At 45.4% G+C, this 19,870-nt stretch overlaps 1 protein-coding gene across 2 annotated transcripts in view; it reads left to right on the top strand.

Moving 5' to 3' along the window:
- UBE2T (ubiquitin conjugating enzyme E2 T) overlaps positions 1-19,870 on the top strand; it is a 275,752-nt gene that overhangs the window by 97,211 nt on the left and 158,671 nt on the right. For both annotated transcript variants that reach the window (XM_069633600.1, XM_069633601.1), the window contains exons 3-4: positions 978-1,047; positions 19,103-19,208. In XM_069633600.1, coding sequence (XP_069489701.1) covers positions 978-1,047; positions 19,103-19,208 — 176 coding nt within the window. The remainder of the gene's footprint in view (positions 1-977; positions 1,048-19,102; positions 19,209-19,870) is intronic.

Genomic DNA, 19,870 nt, shown 5'->3' with positions numbered 1-19,870 from the left:
AAAGGCTTCCAAGACCCTGCTAGCTTAAGCTCTAGAATGGCTGCAAGAGCCACTTGCTGCAAGCTGGAGCTACCTCTGGAGAATAAGGCGCTCGAACATAAGATGCAGCAAACCTAATGTCCACATGAGATGCAAATTAAATTCGTCAATTTTTTTATATTCATCCTGATATGCTTAAAATGTATTTCAGATGTGTCCTAAAACTGCTTTGTACACCTTCCTCCCCCAAACAATGTGCTAATGCCACATAATCTGTTTGTATACAAGTTGCCTGGGATGACTAAAGGCTTCATGCAGAAGTTAAATGGCTCCCAGCATTTTCCATCCATGTGGTATCCACAGTGCAATTCACACCTCCAAAGTAAAGTATCTTGTTTGAAGACTGACTAAGAAAAATGTTCATGAGCTGTACTTTGTGTTTATCATTCCGCTAATCCTCCCTATATGCTGTATCTGAAACCTTTTTGTGGATGGAAAATAGAATTTGATTCATTAGAGAGACCATGGGCACTAAATAGTGGTCAATATCCAATAGTTTCACTTTCCATAGAATGAAAATTTGTCATCTTTTTCTCGGTTTGGACAGTTGCAATCATTGCAGACTAAGACATGCTCTTAATGCGAAGATGTTTGGCTAGCAGATAGCAAGTATCCAAATTAAAGTGTCATTCTTGTAATTTGAGAGAAGGATTCTTACTTAAGCGAGTTTAACTAAAAAGACAATCGCCAGCCTAATCTTTTCTTTTTTTTTTGAGCTTGCAGAAAGCAGATGTTTCCAAGAAATTATTTTCCCAACAAAAGCAGGACTATGTGCTGATGCTATTTTTCACCATTAAAGTAATGATATCAATACCTCTCAGCTCATGAATTTGTTTATCGTCCATATTTTGTAATTCTATGCAACAGACGTCTTAATAAACAAATTGTAACCAAGAGCAATACAGTGCACATTTATCTGCTTTTATTATGTTTTGCAGAAATAGTAGGTGGTGCAGATACCCCATATGAAAAAGGAATTTTCAACCTGGAATTGATCATTCCTGAAAGGTAGGTTTAAACTATAAGTGTGTTTGTTAGTTCCAAACCTCCATGTCAGGACTCTTGTTTTAAATGTATTAAGCTCCACCCCTTCCCTCTGGAGTCTGTTTTCCCACTATCATCTGGTGTATTTTTAAGATCGCATCATAAGTGTGTGTGTGTGTGTGTGTGTGTGTGTGTAAACCTGTGCTGCATAAGCTATGCTGATCACCCCTCATCTGCCTACTAAGGAATACCACTGAAGCTGCTTCCGTCTCTTGTCCCCCCCCACAGCCCCATGTTCCAAGTAACTGCCAGATTTTTTTTGACACATTGTTTCTCTCTCTATATGCCATTAGTTTTCCCCATCCAGCTTGTGCATTTACCGAGTAAATGTATTCTGGAACACCTCTGGGAGGACCCCACATTGAGCCAGTGCAATTTCAAAATTATTTTAGGTAACGATGGATAACATTGAATAATCTACCTTGAGATGTGTTCTTAGAAGGCTCCAACGTCTCCCAGTGTACGTGCTGATGTGATGTCCGCTAGGAAAATGGTTTTCAGTGCAAGATTCTTCAGTGGTTTGAATGAAGGATATTGTAGAGACTTTATCACTAAAGAAAGATCCCATGGCAGAGTGTTCGAATAATCCCCAGGTCTTGTCGTTGGAAAGCTTCTAGATGGGCGACGCACCAGAGCTTTGCTGTTCCAATTGCCCCTCTGTGCTTCCTGGAATTCTTTCTCGGCTGAGCTGGGCCCTGAGATTAGAAATGGTAGTGCATTGGTTGAACCCATTGCAAAAACAAAGTCATATTTCACAAATAACTGCTTGCGTATTTCACACAGCAAGCTATGATGTTATTCCAGTTTGTATACTATTTCTGAAGAGTCGCCAGTCTTTTAGACTGCTGGATTGTAGTCAATCCCTCGTTCTGCAATCCCCTCTCCTTTCAGTCTCCTAACAACATCATATGAGGCTGATACCTTGACCCTAATCATCCTGCCTGAGTGGAGATGAACATTTTGGCCTGATCCATACTGGGGAATGTTGGGGAGATGTATTATGTTTATGCTTCATCCCCTCTCCCAGTCAGACCCCCAGCACTTTTTGCTGGACTTGTGGACCTTTTTCCTTAATCCTGAATGAGTGGAGCCTTTTACCACTCATTCATTTTTACGGCTGTCTTTTGAAAGTCTGTTCTTTGTGTTTTACTGTCCTATGGAGTCTACTTTCTTCCATATATCTTTTTAGGCATCTGTATTTTACTTTTTCAACACACAGCTCCTTATGGGCAGTATTGCTGGGAACTCTTTAGGGGGCACCTTTATTCTTTTCTATATCCTAGAGTAACTACAGTTTTCTACCACAGCCTATGTCCATAGACGCAGTAGTGCACAATAGGGTCACCCAAGTACTAACTTGGTGGCGCCTTTTTTCGCCATTGCTAGTGTGGTTTTACTTTGCCAACCCTTCTACTGTCCTGGGAGGGGGAGCCCTGTGTGGGTGTTTTTGCCTTTGGCAGAAACCCTTGGGTGTCCCTGTGTCATGATTCCTGGCCCTCATGTCACCAGCCCTCCAAGATGTCAGGCTGGAGCCATGCCACGATCACTACATGGCCCTCAAGGGCCTCTCCATCCCTCCAAAGACCCACTTGGAGTCAGAATTGGCACTTGTGATACCAGACTCACTCACTCCCGTACGATAACATTGGGGAATGGACTTGTAGTGCATTGATGGGGACAAGATGGATGCCCCCACATATTTCAGTTCCCAGAACTGCATGTGCAGTCTAGTCTTTTGGGTGTGGATCCGCCCAGAGACACCTGGGATACCCAGAGACTATTTAAGCCACGCCCATGCTGAGAAACATGCTTTGTGTTTTCTGCACCTGCAGCATGACACAACGTGTTCGGATCGGTCTCCAGTAGGCCTGCATCTTTCTTCTGCGCTCAGCTCCTGCAAGAACACCGTTAGGAACAGCCTTACCTTGCAGCGCTTTCATTCATCGCTCCTTCTGTTCTGCGGGCATCTTCGGCGGTGTCATTCCCATCCCGGCACGCCGCTTCCTAAGGAAAAGGGAAAAGAGCAGAAAAAAAAGGCATTAGTAAGCATTCAGCAAATCTTCGCTTATTTTTAAAGACTGTACGAGCTTCAAACGCTTACCTGAATCCCAGCCGCTCTGGGGGAACTCTGTCCCTGGAACTTCTCATCCATCTGCAAGAGGGAAAAGACCCTCCAGGTTAGCGTAGAAACATCTAGAGGCGCCGCATACCGCGCTTACTCACTGCATTTCTTCTTCATAACCGGCATCCACACTGAAAACGTCACGGCACATAAAAGGCACAGAAAAATACAAATACGAAAGGGTCGCATCGCGCTCCCACTCGCCTTCAGCGCTACGCATCTCTGCAGCACGTCGCCATCCCCGGACGCCGGCCATCATCTAAGGAAGGAAAGGAACGGAGTTAAAGAACTGTTCAAAAGACTCATTATACTTACCTGTCGGACTCTTGCAAGTGAAGTAAGTAGGCAGCAACGAGCCTGCATCAATCAACGCGCCCCTGCTCTGAAAGCAGGGTGGAGAGCACACTTTCAAAGAAAAAAAAGTGAGCTGTGGATCAAAGGGAAGGTGTTGGACCCCGGGGAAGAAGGGGTTCAAGCACACAGAGACAATAGGGAGTTAAACTCTACCAATCCTGTGTTTCAGGCCCAGCCTCCAGTCGAGTAGACTCTAGGGAAGGGTTCGAGGTCGTGAGAGGTCAGAACAGGCTGAGTGACGTCCCCGTGGATACCACGTGAGCGTTACACCCTGCCTAGGCTCCAGTGTGTCTGGGCAGGCAGGAAGTGGGGGAGGAGTGTTTCACTCCTATGCCCTTCTACCTGAGTGCCTGAATGGAACCAGCTCCCTCTGGGGGTCGGGCTGTCCTGATTGGACAGCCAACCACCACTTTCTGTAAATTGCTGAGAGAGAGATTGAAGAGTTTGTGTGTTGAAACTGTATAAAAGGAGAGGTTCCTGAGGTGAAAGTTAAATGTACCACTGGAAACTGAAGTAACCAAAAAAGAGGAAGACTACTTCCCTTTGACTGGTCAGAACAACCAGTCTCAAGACTATCTATATTCCGAACCATCTCCAGAGCTGCAGCTCTGACTCAATTGAAGTGCATCATCTTGGAAAGGCCGAATCCGTCCAAGTCTTTGAGCTCCAGGTGAACTTCCAGAGACACAATCTGACCCGTCAAGTCCCCCTCAACAGAGTGCAGGACTTCAGGAACCGAATAAGATTGAATGGGCGAATCGCATCATTTGTTGGTGCTGCAAAAAAGGCGCCAAAAACGCAGAGTGACAAGAGAAGTTGGTGAAAACTGTGTCAGAGGTCCTCCCTCAAGACTACTGCTGAGTTCCCATCCATTGTGCTGCCTTTCGTCATCCGACCAAGGAATCCGGAGGTCGGGTCCAGCGCTGCCACATTGAGGAGAATCCAGCCACAATCTTTTCTTCAAACCTAAGGTACTGTGGGTAAGGTATTGCTTACCTTGATCCAAAAATTCGCTCCAGAGCGTTGGGGTGCACGTAGAGGTGTCCCTTCAGCGAGTCCTTTAACAGAGTCTCTAACATTGGTTGTATCTTCATGCATCTTAGAAAAGGTATCCACAGGAATTTTTCGTATTCTGCTGTTTGTCAAGACTTTGAGCCCTTTCCAAACTGCCTTTAGCTAGGGTTGCGTTTTGGACTTAAAGACTTGCTGTGTGAAGAAACTGCCTCTAGAACCTCAAGCGCTGCTGGTATAACACTAACTAACTATTTCCCTTCCCAAAAGTCAATATCTTATGTGTTTGCAGAGTAAATGTCTTTACTGTATTTCTTCGAAGATTCACGAGTGCGGTTATTACTGATAGAACTGTCATTACTGCCAAAAACTGCAATAAATGTAACCACAATCAACTAAGCAGTGGCCATTGAAACATATCCTAAAGTAATCCTATGTGTTTTGGTTCAATGGGCTAAATATTTAAGTGATACTTGTGTAAATATATATTTTAATATACATTTATCGACAAAACATTTTTTTGATGTACATTATTAACTAGGTTCAGTGTACTTACCTACAGCTCACATCTTCCTCTTATGATACGCCTGACTGCTCTGCCACTCTACCAAAGATTCCATGAGTAGTACAGAATGATGCTAAGAGTTGGGGGATCTACAAACCATTGGGATAGTTTTGTGAAGACCTGCCTTCCATAGGACTTTGGAAAAACTCCCCTATCGGGGGCAATAACTAGTTCCAATATCAGAAGGAACCATTGTTAGAGATTTTCTTAAGTCCACCAAGGGGCTTTATAAAACTAATATACCCTTCGGCAATACAGTAATCTCCAATTCTTAGTATAGACCTGTATTACATAATTTGGTAGCATGGACAGAGCAGTTAGGCTTGTAGGCGAAGAGAGGACTGTTGGAAGGTGCAAATAACTGTAGCATATATATGGCAGCCAGCCCGCCCATCATGACTGGGTGCATTCAGGTTACCAATGAGACAAAGGACAGGGAGTGTCGGGCACCTCCCTTGCTTCCTGCCCTGCCAGACAGTGGAGCCAGAGGCGGGTTTCAGTACTGTATCCCGCCAAAGTCAAAGCAAACAAATTGTTTAAAAACTTGTTTTGCGCGCAGAGTAAAACCCAAGAAAGATCTCACAAACAAGAAATGGCAAAAAAAGAAGACTGGTGACAGCAAGAGAGACGATTCTAGGTTGAATAGGACACAAGCGACAGCCATGAGGGCAGAAATCAGCATCCCTAGCCAACTCCAGCCAACAACCTCACCCACTCCATAATTGCTACCAGGTATCATATTTGTGTAGAGTTATGTGAATGTTAGCACTTGCCACACTTGAACTAAGTTCTAGACATTGGCATGGGCATTGACCGGATGGAGTTGTGAATGAAGGCAGGTGCCTCTCCTGGACGTAATTGCAAGTGTTGGCATGTGCCACGTTTCAAAGAGACTGGGAGCGGTAGCCTGCATGGGCAACTGAATGATATGGACGGAGTAGTCTTGGCTGACCGATGCCGCACACCGACTGGATTGGAAATGCTCTCTGGGCCAGATTTGAAGGGACGCACAAACGCCTGCCTGCCCCGCATACAGACGGGTATCACGTAGGTGGCCGGGGCCTAACTTGGGCAAGATTAAGAATGTGAGTAGATGCCATGTGTGAGAAGGACTGCGAGTGTCGGACGTTCCCAGATCTGGACGGAGACGCAGAGATGCTCGCATACCCCACCTGGAGAGAATACAGAGGTTTAGCGCCTGTTACACTTCGGTAGGGAAAGGCTTCCCTGCGGAGTATGTCTCATTCACAAGCTCCTTTGTGGAGCAGATACAGGTTTCCATGGCGCCTGTACAAGCTATGGCGGAACCCGTATCAGCTGACAAATCTCGTACGTGGAGGACGTACAGCAAGACACGCCCCCATACGTGTTTAAACTGCCGTCTTCCAGAGGGCTTGTTGCTGCTAATTAGTGTTTCTTACTATTTGCGGTTACGTCCGTTTTCCTTCGTGAAACCCTTGTCACGATATCCTGACTTCATCTCCCGACCCAAGCCTGACCTTTGGATTGTTACGCCGTCTACCTACTGGCACTTCTTACAGACCGCTACGGTATCGACCAGGACTGCACCTGGACTGCCTTCTCTCCTTCCTTATCATTGTCGTGTTCTCCTGGTATTCGACGCGGAACGTTATTTGGATTGTTCTCCTCTGCTCCTGCTGCCCTTGCAGCTCATATGCCAGCGGCTACTCGGAACACCTCAGTTGCTCCAATCCTCGTCTAGAAAGTGTGTGTTTCAGGTAACCTGCTGTGTTTGTTTATTGGTAATTCTACCAGCGCTATCTTTGACTATTGTACCTCAATTACCTACTGCTCTGTTGGTATTTCTCTCTACTGGATTTTGGGACATTTATTGGATTACAATACTCATTGAACTTATTTTCAAAGTGCATATTGACGCTTTCGTGATCTTGCACCAACCCGGCTGTAGCCCGACCCTCGTGCCGCCCGGGTTTACTTCCCTGACTAACTTATCTGTTTATTATTTTATCCTGTCGTTTTCTCCAATCCTGGACATCGTTAATCCTTGAGAGTCCCACAATTGAGGTTTGTTGTTTTTTGGCTAAAAACTCTATAGGAAGAGTCCATTAGAATATTTCCACTCATTGGGTTTAATTCTTTACTTGTAGGTCCATCCCGGGGTAGCTCAACTCCACTCCTTGCCTAGGTATTTTCTGTCCACTATTGTTGCTTGATTGCTTATTGTTCCTCTCACCACTGTTTAATATCTTTGTATTCCTTTGCAGCACTGGTATTGGCAGTGCGTGTTCTCCCCGCTCTTTTATTCAACTGACACCACTGCCTGTTCCAATCGAAACAGCAGCGAGGTACGTTGTAAAGAAGAGCCCCTCTTTGAGGAAGCCTGAGTCTTGTACTCAGTGGAGCTGGAATTGGAGGCTGAATATCGATTCCTGTACACATATCGTCTCCAAGGTCATCTATCCATCTTCCTGACCTGCTTACGGAGCGGTGAGTAACAGAATTAGCAGCCTTAACAATGTCCACGGAGGCCAGTGATGCTTTGAATGGTCACGGATCTGCGAACCGACTTGACCAATGCACAAGAGGCATTGCGTCAATGTATGGATGCCATCCAGGCCTTGGTAACTACCCCAGCCTCACAGGCATCAGGCACTGGTGCTACAGCTTCGGGGTCAGGGTTTCCAGCTCCCATGCAGGAATCAAACCCTATCATGCTTACCACCCAGTTTCCTCTGGCTCCTCCTGAACGCTTCCTGGGTGATCCTAAACAATACAGGACCTTCATTAATCAATGCAAGCTGCACTTCTTGTGCCGTCCTGCTTCTTTCCCTACTTCCACGACTAAGGCGGCTTTTGTTTTCACATTTGGGTGGCACCGCTGCCGCCTGGGCAAATCCATTGTTAGAATCAAACAGTCATGTTCTCTACAATTGTGATGCCCTTTTAGCTATGATGAGTAAAGTATTTGATACATGTTATACTACTCAAGCTACTGACTTGGAACTGTTGAAGCATCGACAAGGGAACAATTCTCTATTGGTTTATTTGGCTCGCTTTAATCAGCTGGCAGCGGAAACAGATTGGCCCGAAGAAAAGAAGACTGCGGTCTTCTACCAAGGTCTCTCGGATGAACTAAAGGACATTCTCTCCACTGTGCCTGTGGTTCCCACAGCAATTGGGGAACTGCTTGATTTAGTCCTTCAGATTGATGCCCGAAAAGCTGAAGGGCGCAGAGAGAAGAAACCTGCCCTATTCGCCTCAGCCCCTGCGGATGCATCGTCCTTGACACTTCCTGTGCCAGAACCTATGCAGATCGGTGTGGTTAGGGGTCCACTCAGGCCTGCCCAATGAAAAGACTGCAGATCGCACAATCTTTGCATGTATTGTGGGGACTCTGACCATTTGCTGCCCGAATGTCCCAAAAAACCTAAAAGAAAGGCGGGAAACGCCAAATCCCGACAGTAGATGGAGTCCCTACGTCAGGAGGACCACCTTTGGGCTCTCCAATACAGAATCCGGTTCAGCTGGTCCGCCTTCCTGTTACATTTTCTTTGAACCATGGTGGTTCGTTTCAGGCAATGGCAGTGATAGATTCGGGAGCAACAGGTAACTATGTTGACCAATGCTTTGCCTCTATGTCAGGGATACCGCTAATTCGCAAAACCGTACCTGAAACTGATAATGTGGTGGACGGTTCGATTCTTGTGTCCGGAATGGTAACCCATCAGACAGTTCCATTGCATATGAGCACTGATGAAGGCCATACAGAAGTGATATCATTCGTTATTATCAAAGCTCCGGCCTACAAAGTCATCCTGGGTATCCCATGGCTGCAGTTCCACTACCCTGTCATAGATTGGTCGACATATCAGATCCAGTTCCCTTCCAACGTTTGCAATACCCAATGCACTTCTTTGCTTGGAATCAGCCAGGGTAGCCCTGCCAGGGAACTGGTATCCTCTACCAGGCATATTGGAGCCATATCAAACAACACTGCGTCCACGGTTCCTTCTCAATATGCAGAATATTTGGACGTATTCGACAAAGAGATGGCAGAAACCCTACCTCCACATCGGGCCTATGATTGTCCAATAGACCTGATACCAGGGATAAAGATACCTGCTGGAAGGGTGTATTGACTCCCTCTCAAGGAAGATGCAGTACTCAAAGAGTACATAGATAAGGCTCTTGCCATGGGATTTATTCGTCCTTCAAAATCTCCAGTTGCGTCCCCGCTCTTTTTTTGTTCCAAAGAAAGAAGGGGATTTGCATCCCTGTATTGACTATCACGCCTTGAATGCAGCTACCATAAAAAAACAGTAACTCCTTCCCCTGATCTCTGTTCTCCTTGATCAGTTGGGATCCTCAAAAATATTTACTAAACTCAATCTCAGAGGGGCCTACAATTTTAATCCGTATGAGAAGAGGGGACAAGTGGAAAACTGCGTTTAAGACACGTTACGGCCTACGAGTACTTGGTGATGCCCTTTGGGCTCTGTAACGCCCCAGCCACCTTCCAGGCACTTATGAACGACATATTCCATGACATCCTTGATCAGTACGTGGTAATCTACCTGGATGATATTCTGATCTATTCGCAAAATCAGACGGACCATTTACTACATGTCAAAACGGTGCTCCAACGTCTGAGGGATCACAATTTGTTCGTAAAAGCCGAAAAATGCATTTTTCACGCCTCGGAGGTGGAATTCTTAGGTTACGATCTCGCTAGCAACGGGGTTCGTATGAGCCAATCCAAAATTAGTGCAATTTTGGAATGGCCAGTGCCCAAAATTGTCAAATCTCTACAATCATTTCTGGGTTTTGCACATTTTTATAGGCGTTTTATCAACAGCTTTTCGGAGATCTCTGCGCCTCTTACCTCCCTGACCAGTGCCAAGGTGCCATATGTATGGTCGTCTGAAACCCAAAAGGCTTTTGACCAGCTAAAAGCCACCTTCACTTCCGCCCCTGTCCTCAAACATCCCGATCCTGATCTCCCGTTCTTTGTGGAGGCCGATGCCTTGGGTTATGCAGTTGGTGCTGTGTTGTCTCAACATTGTCCTCATTCAGGCGACATACATCCCCTTGCCTACTTCTCTCGCAAATTGACACCTTACAAGAAGCATTATCCCATTACGGAACGTGAACTCCTAGCCATCAGAGATGCTTTTCTGGAATGGAGACATTACCTCCTGGGGGCAAAACATCCTGTAACAGTATACTCGGATCACAGAAGCCTGTTAGCCTTCAAATCAATGAAATGCCTTACTGCCAGGCAGGCGCGGTGGCACCTATTTTTTTCGCAGTATCAGTTTATCACCTACCGTCCTGCTAAGGCCCAAGTGTCAGCCGACACTCTCTCCCGCCTCCATGCGGGGAACCATTTCCAGCGCCTACCTCTCCTACCGAACAAAGTAGTTTGTGGATGTTCTGTTCAACCGTCTTTACGTCAATCATCATTGATTGGGTCTCAACCCATCCAATGGAAATTGCTGAGTTCAACCTGGAACTAGTTCAAGGTTTGCCATTCATCCAAGGGCGCGTCTTTGTTCCACCGGGCCGGATCCCGGACCTTGGCTCTCCAGTGGTCCCATGAGTCTCTGGTTGCAGCACATCCAGGAAGTCAGAAAACCCTTGAGGCATTGCGGCTTTGGGCTTGGGGACCTTCCATGGCACGCGACGTAAAGGATTACATCATAACCTGTGCCATTTCCACCCAATGTGAGACCTCCAGAGCCAAACCTGTGGGTTTGTTACAGCCTTTGCCAATCCCATACAAACTTGGCAGATGGTGTCGATGGATTTCATTGTTGACTTACCAGACATTCAGGGACACGACACCATTTGGGTGATTATGGACTATTTCACAAAATATGCTTTGTTCATTCCTTATTCCGGTTTGCCGTCAGCTCCTGGACTGGCTAGACTGTTCATGACAAACGTGTTTTGTTTCTTTGGGTTGCCATCTGTCATCGTTTCCGATCCTGGGTCGCAATTTACCTCACAGTTTTGGATGGCTCTTACGGCTTCCTCAGGCATTGAGGATAGATGTTCCTCGGCATACCATTCTCAGACGGATGGGCAGACTGAAACAACCAATGCTACTATCAAACAGTTCCTACGTTGCTTATGTCTTCAGTTTCAACAGTCCTGGTTTACTTCTTTGCCTTACGCCGAGTTTGCATACAATAACTCTATGCATACGTCCACAGGGGTTTCTTCCCTTCTTTGCCCTATATGGTTGCCACCCTAGGGCACTCCCACTTGATCCGACCTTGCCGGATTCCAACCCGGTTGCAAGAGATTGCGTAAGAGACCTGGACCAGATTCATCGGGATGTACGCTGTCATTTGCTTCGGGCTCAAAACCGTGCAAAGAAATACGCGGATGTGCATCGTTCGCCTGCACCGGTCTATCGGATTGGCATGAAGGTGTGGTTGTCGTCCCGTAACTTACGGATTGCTGGTAAACACTCTCTTCTGCCTAAATTCATGGGGTCTATAACATTTCTGATGTTATTAACTCTGCGGCGGTCAAGTTGACACTGCCACGTTCGTGGCGCATTCACCCGGTCTTTCATGTCTCCCTAATCAAACCTTTTGTCCGGCGAACTCGTCTACCAACACGTTCTTCACCGATTTTGGTGGACGGCAAAGAGGAGTACGAGGTTTCACGCATTCTGGACTGCAAAGTCTCTAGGGGTACGGTGTTCTATCTGGTGGATTGGAAGGGTTTTGGGCCTGAGGATCGCACCTGGGAGCCTTTGTCCAACTTGCATTGCCTTGATCTTTTGAGAGGTTTTCATTCCGCCAGGGGGTAGCCAGTGTCTTTGGGGGAGGATGCTGTTACACTTCGGCAGAGAAAGGCTTCCCTGCGGAGTAGGTCTCATTCACAAGCTCCTTTGTGGAGCAGATACAGGTTGCCATGGCGCCTGTACAAGCTACGCCGGAACCCGTATCAGCTAACGAATCTCGTACGTGGAGGACATACAGCAAGCCACGCCCCCATACGGGTTTAAACTGCCATCTTCCAGAGGGCTTGTTGCTGCTAATTGGTGTTTCTTACTATTTGCGGTTACGTCCGTTTTCCTTCGTGAAACCCTTGTGACAATATCCTGACTTGATCTCCCGACCCACACCTGTCCTTTGGATTGTTACGCGTCTACCTATTGGCACTTCTTACAGACCGCTACGGTATCGACCCGGACTGCACCTGGACTGCCTTCTCTCCTTCTTTATGATTGTCGTGATCTCCTGTTATTCGACGCGGAACGTTATTTGGATTGTTCTTCTCCGCTCCTGCTGCCCTTGCAGCTCATCTGCCAGTGGCTACTCGGAACACCTCAGTTGCTCCAATCCTCATCTGGAAAGTGTGTGTTTCAAGTAACTTGCTGTGTTTGTTTATTGGTAATTCTGCCAGCGCCATCTTTGACTATTGTACCTCAATTACCTAGTGCTCTGTTGGTATTTCTCTCTACTGGATTTTGGGACATTTATTGGATTACAATACTTGGTGAACTTATTTTCAAAGTGCATATTGACGCTTTCCTGATCTTGCATCATCCCGGCTCTAGCGCGACGCTCCTGCCGCCCGGGTTTACTTCCCTGTACTAACTTACCTGTTTATTATTTTATCCTGTCGTTTTCTCCAATCCTGGACATTGTTAATCCTTGAGAGTCCCACAATTTAGGTCTGTTGTTTTTTGGCTAAAAACTCTATAGGAAGAGTCCATTAGACTATTTTCACTCATTGGGTTTAATTCTTAACTTGTAGGTCCATCCCGAGGATAGCTCCACTCCACTCCCTGCCTAGGGATTTTCTGTCCACTACTGTTGCTTGATTGCTTATTGTTCCACTCAGCACTGTTTAATATCTTTGTGTTCCTTTGCAGCATTGGAGGTGCGTGTTCTCCCCTGCTCTTTTATTCAACTGACACCTCTGCCTGTTCCAATCGAAACAGCAGAGAGGTACGTTGTAAAGAAGAGCCCCTCTTTGAGGAAGCCTGAGTCTTGTACTCAGGGGAGCTGGAATTGGAGGCTGAATATCGATTCCTGTACACATTTCGTCTCCAAGGTCATCTATCCATCTTCCTGACCTGCTTACGGAGCGGTGAGTAACAGCACCTCGCTTCCAGACAGCAATGCCAATTAACCAATCCACTAACAATTTCACCCCTCTGCATAGACCTCTCAAACTCTAACCAAACACATCCACAAGCCTAGATCACAACAATCCGCACAAACTTCACTAAACTGCAACAACAAAACAAACCACACATATACTCGCACAACAGCACAGAACTACTACCGACCGTAAAACACCCCAAGCCCAGCCAAGTGAGTTACCGGGCTGAGGCCGCCAACAGCACATCTCTGCTCTCTTGCGCTTTTCCAGCTTATTCCCACTAACTCTCCCCCTCCGCCCCTTTCTCTTTTTCAGAGCCGCCAGGGGACCACTCCGGTGGTGATGGTGCGCGGTACAAATATCCTTACATCCGGAGCAGAAGGTGAGAGAAGACGCCAGCAGGACCTCCTGGACCGCGAAGTGCCCAGTGAAGCCCTGCAACTGTGCTGAGCCCGTTTTCAAATAGACAGGGAAGACCCATAATGGACGACTTCCTCCCTTAGGCTGGTGGGATGACATAGCCGCAAGACAAACTTTATTTTGGCGCTACCCCCTGACATGCTGCAACTTTTCAAGGCTGCAGAAGCCCATTACCTGGGGTAGCGCGACCACCTGTGAGTGCATTGTCTTCCCAGGCCAGATCTTCGTGGGCATCCAGAGGACCCTGCAGAAGCAAGAAATCGATGTCCAGTGTCCCCTCACCGAGTCCAGGAACAAGGGATCAAGGAAATCCTAACCAAGGATTTCCTGCTTGGTTGGCTCTGAGAAGAAGGTGCCAAAACCACAAAGAGCTCCTGAATCGATGGAAATGCATTGCTCCATAGTTTCTCCTTTCTTTCTTTCTTTCTTTCTTTCTTTCTTTCTTTCTTTCTTTCTTTCTTTCTTTCTTTCTTTCTTTCTTTCTTTCTTTCTTTCTTTCTTTCTTTCTTTCTCTCTTTCTTTCTCTCTTCTTCTCTCTTTCTCTCTTTCTCTCTTTCTCTCTTTCTCTCTTTCTCTCTTTCTCTCTTTCTCTCTTTCTCTCTTTCTCTCTTTCTTTCTCTCTCTTTCTCTCTCTCTCTCTCTCTCTCTCTCTCTCTTCTTTCTCTCTTTCTCTCTTTCTCTCTCTCTCTCTTTCTCTCTCTCTCTCTCTTTCTCTCTCTTCTCTCTTTCTCTCTTTCTCTCTTTCTCTCTTTCTCTCTTTCTCTCTTTCTCTCTTTCTCTCTTTCTCTCTTTCTCTCTCTTTCTCTCTCTTTCTTTCTCTTTCTCTCTCTTTCTCTCTCTTTTTCTTGAATAGGACCAAGGGTCGACTGCATTGCATCGTGAAGTCAACCAGCTAGAACACTTTCTTATTTCAAAGATACTGTGGGGCTTGGGGTATTTTATCCTTTTGCCATTTAGGGGTGCTTCCTATCTTTGGGAGTGCGATTTAACCCTACACTACGTTGACCTCAATTTACCTGCATTGGCCTTACAGCTTGTAAAGGTTAATCCTCTTGAGTTGCTGTGACTTCTCTTTTGAACACTGTTTGTATTTATTTTGTTTATATAGCACTTTACTCCAAAACGCTGAATGAGAACATTCTTCTAAGAAGAGCATCAGCACTTTGCCTTTGTCCATTGAGTTTGGCTATCCTGGCTCTTAAAGGCCTCCTTCTGAACCTATTGGCTTTGGCAGTTCTTGTTCCATTACATGTTGTAAATGTTGAACACTTTAATGCTGGGATAATAGACTGCCTGCATCCCTCTGGTAGAATCTAACTGTTCTAATAACCTACTAAAATAGATTCTGCTTGTGCTGTGTTACAAAATACTGGGGAGGAGACAGAATCCAGTTTCCCATATAACTCCATTTGTATTGACTAATAACCTATCAGTCTGTTCTGTCCTAACCCTAACCTGTCCTTCCTTAAGCACAATATTGCAAAGGTGATGCTATATAAATGTTATACCGACCTCAAATTACGTCACATCCGGCTGCTGCAATGTTTAACACATGAATTAACCACCTGCTTTAATGTTCACTTTTTGAATTAAATGCTACCTTGGGATTCATGTTACAGCTAATTAATGCTTTTTAAAGAATGCTTTAAATATCTTTTTGTATAAATACATAATTTATGATATCACTTTTATTTGTGTAATTGGATACTTGTATTTACTGGTTTCATTGCACAGCTCTACAGCTCACAGCTCTTAGAAAAGACTGACTGCTCAGTCACACGACCACTTGTGTAGTACAGGCCTATATTAAAAGGTGGCTTACCTAATACCAAGAGATGTCTTTTGTAGTCCCACACCAGTTGGACTGCACTAATTTTTACCGAACGGTGATCTCGGAGGCAGAAGGGGGACAGTAGTGGTCCAATTACCAACAGTAGGCAGGTCCGGATAAGGCTCAGATGCACGAAAGTCAGAATTCCAGAGGATTTCTCCTCCAACAAGTAAGTACAGACTTTAGAGTTGGTAGAAATTATGGAGGGACCTAGTTGAAGGCTTCCTAGATGTGTTCCAGCATTGGGCCTGGGTGAACGGTATGGGCGAACTCCCAAACACACGGATCACCCACTCAGCCACACAGTAGCGACACAACACTTTAGGTAAGTATTTCCCTCAGTTGCACAGTACCTCAGCAGTGAAGAGCTTTCCCGACGGATGACTTCACGATCCAGCAACACAGGACCCGGTCTCTGGATTCTTGGTCGTGGTGACAAAAGAAAGGACACTGGATCGGAAATTTGCAGCCAACAACATAATGGGCTCTCAACAAAAGATTCTTCGGTGCTTCTCGTGGCTCTGTGGATTTGGTTCCCTTTTCAAGGTACCAAATGAAGGACGCAGCTGATCAGATTTGCCTTGCTATCTCGGTCCAGCACTCTGAGGGGACCACAATGAGTGTAATCTTGCTTCTAGGGGTCCAGCAGGAGTTCACCAAATTTTCAGCGGGATTCATACTTTGAAAGACATTGTACAGCACTCTGGGTCGAGGTCCCAGCGCATTGACAGTTTGCTGCCCAGGAACAACGCTTTGTGGGGTGGTCCGAAATGCAGGTCTTCTTGAGACTTGTCGGTCTCATCAGTTTAGGGGTTGGAGTCTTCTTCAGGACTATGTCGCACGAAAGAAGGGGTCAGCACAGGCAGCGGTTGCATAGCAGGCATCTCTGGTAGCTCGAAGTAGCTAGAGCAGTGTTCTGTTAATTCTTCGGAAAAAAAATAACAATTATAATTAATTATAATTCACCTCCAGTGGTCGACTTGTCTTCAGCTTCCAGATTCAGGCCAGATATACATGAACCCACACACAACTTCTGCAAACTATCCCTGCAGTTTCCCGAAAGGGGCGGGTGGCTGCCCAATCAGTACACCCAGCCCCCCCAACCCCTCAGTGGGAACTGGTTTCTCAAAGGCACACCAGAGGACAGGTGAGTGGAGTTATGGACTTCTCCCTTCCTTGCTTCAGACACTCTAGAGCCTTGGTGGGCTACAAAAAAGGTTCCTGCCGAAGACACAACTTCAACCAGGATCTCCCCCACCCAGGACAAGCACACTAAAAATGGCGCATAAAGAAAAGACCCCATTCTTGCAGAATGGTGACCCTTCTGTGAATTATTGCACCTGGTTTGACAGCCTGCGAGTAATAATTACACAAAAGCCAGTAAAGGATGTCCACTGCCACAATAATCCTGTCACTGTAACAGAAATGTGACAGGAGCACTGAGAAAAGGGATACCATGCATTTTTCCAGCTCTCCACATAAGGTGGGGTGTACTGGTCTCACAATATAAAATGTAGAGGGGATGAAAATCCCCCTCTAACCATGAGAACATGTGTTCCGCAAGGTAAGTCAATAGAAAATACATAAGGAAGCACAAGGGGGCAACCCAGTAACACTGCACTGAGTGCTTTGTACTGAAATAATAAAACATAGATGCCCAAAAAGCTAAAGGAAAGTATAGATTAAAAAGTTAATTATGAGTCAGAAAAATGACACCCATAAAAAGAGTAAAAGAAAGGGTGAGTGGGGGGAAAATGGTCCCCACTCACTTAGGAATATTGACAAATCAACAAATCCAGTAAAAAGTGCTGTGTCTCACAGTGGAGGGAGATTCAGCATATAATTGGACAGCTAACTGAACAACCAGCCAGAAGGGCATCATCGTTAACTTGTGTGAACTGGTTTTGTATTTGTTCCTGGAAGAACCGGATTAGTGGCGAAGGCCATTGGCTTGTATCACAGTGTTTCGTTCGTTTGTTTATTCACTTATTACGCGCTCCAGATCCGGAGGTAATAGGGCGCAACAATATGAAGATGCAAGGCTTACATAGTTATACAGTATACAGAGATATACAAATATAATGGGAATTACAGTAGATGCAGAGCACAGTTCAAATTGCAAATATGGAAGCTATATAGTTACAAAAATATATATTATATACAAATATACAAATTACGGATAATTCACTCTGTGGAGCCCTCAGACTCACAGGTAGAATAGAAACATATACATTTCAGTAGTAAGCAATGTTCAAATATACAAATTACAGTATGTTACACTATCATGTAGCAGTTAGACTCACAGGTGGAGCAAGTTCCACATGTTATTCAATGGTAACATGCCGTGACATAGGGATAGTGAGTGAAAGGCCTGAAGGGGTAGGAGACTAAGGGTCGGCCGAGACATTTTTCCTAAAGGATGGGAAAGTTTGGTCCCTATGCAGGTCTTGAGGAATTGTGTTCCATAGTTTCGCTGCTTTTACCGGGAAGCTATTGCCACCGATAGTGGTGAGCCTGTATCTAGGTATAGTAAGACAGTTGGTATTACTAGCTCTAGTTGGTCTAGGAGAAATTCATCTTTGGAATTTATCTGAAAGGTAACTAGGAGCAGCATTGTTAAGGGCTTTGTGAGTCAGAGACAGCGTCTTAAGCTGGATTTTGTTACCTGTAGATAGCCATTTATGTTGACGTCTGAGGGATGAAATATGAGTTTTTATCAGTACCTAGGGCTGCTCTTAAGGCATTATTTTGTAATATCTGGAGCTTCGGGATGGCAGTTTTATTGGCCCCACTGTATTACAATAGTCAATTCTGGAGAGTATTAAGGCTCTGGCCAGAATCGAACAACTCTCATCCGAGAGGGAAGGTTTGCCTACTCTTAGCAACTTACAGGTGTAAGCCGTGGATGAGTTTAGGGTTTTTATCTGTTTGTCAAAAGACAGTGTAGAGTCCAAATAGAAACCAAGGGTTTTTATCTCCTTGGAGACTTTGATAGTATTCCCGTCGATATTAAATGAGGCAAACTCCTGTCCTAGTTTTTTTATGTTGGCCAATCACTGAGAGCACTACAATGAACGTCTCCCACCAGTTGACCTGGATGGAGTGTGTGTGCCCAGGAGATCATCCCATACTGCTCCTCGCCCATTATCTACTTTGTCGGGAAGCACCTGGCCCAGGGCCACGCTCCTAAGCATCCGCAGAGCGAGGCTGGGGAATTGGTCACAATCTGTAGCTAATCCTCTTTAAAGTCCAATGTTACTTCAGGTTTAGTCTCAGACTTACAGATGTGCCGAGCCTTCAACATGTAAACCACATTTTGTGTGCAACCATGTTATATCTGTTCGGGATAGTTGAGTTGGGTTGAAGTTAAATGCAATATATATCGTTTTTTTTTTGTTAAACTATGGAATAACTCTTGTCAGAAAACTAATTGACAAACGTTGCAACAAAAAAGACATAGCAGAAATTACGTTATTGACGTACAGTGCTTGTTTTTGGGTTGATATCGGACACTCTCAGCTGCCGTATTCAGATTAGCCACAAGATTGCAGCAGTACTTCAGTTTGCTGTCAGAGTTCATCATTTTCTTTGCTTGATTTGCTTTCAGATATCCTTTTGAACCCCCAAAGATTCGATTTCTGACCCCCATCTACCATCCAAATATTGACACTGCTGGGAGGATTTGCCTGGACATTCTCAAACTGCCACCAAAGGTAGGATTGATGAACAATGGACAAACTGTCTTGCAAGATTGAGGCACTTTCCGAGAAAGAGCTCTGCAAGTTGTACGAATGTAGTTCTGGATTCGTGTTGGATACTATGCACCTCCTTTTAGAATTGACTTGATGTGGTTGTGAGCAGGCCAGATCGGTGGCAAATCCCGTGCCCAAAAACAGAAGAGTCAATGTAAATGACAAAGGCCTTTTTAGCAACAATCTATAAAACGGGGACAGCGATGAACATAAGAAAAATTCCGCATTCTCATCAGTCTTGAGCTTGACAACGGGTTATAAATATAAAACATGTCACAACTGATGTCACATTTACACTTTGGTTTACAAAAACCTATGGTAGGGTGGGATTGGTTAGGGGAATCTGCTGTGTATGCAATGTGTAAGGGTTGGTCGTCTCATTGGTCATGTTATCTGATGTCTCCACCTGAGACCATTGAGACAGGTATGGTATCAAGAGAGACGACAGAAATCGGAATTCAAGTTTCAAAGAACTCTATTAAAATGTCAGAATGGTGTAAGGCCTAACTTGCCCTTATAACTAAGGTAGGGATTTTGCCTGCCTAAAGAAATCTGATGGAAGTCTGTATCTAAGTCCAAATCAAAAAGTCTCTGGGCCTCATTACGACTTCGGCGGTAGCCAT

The sequence above is a fragment of the Ambystoma mexicanum genome, chromosome 13, assembly GCF_040938575.1.
Source record: "Ambystoma mexicanum isolate Mex_15411 chromosome 13, UKY_AmexF1_1, whole genome shotgun sequence".
Classification (NCBI taxonomy): Eukaryota; Metazoa; Chordata; class Amphibia; order Caudata; family Ambystomatidae; genus Ambystoma; species Ambystoma mexicanum.
This window is presented reverse-complemented; position numbering and strand designations above follow the sequence as displayed.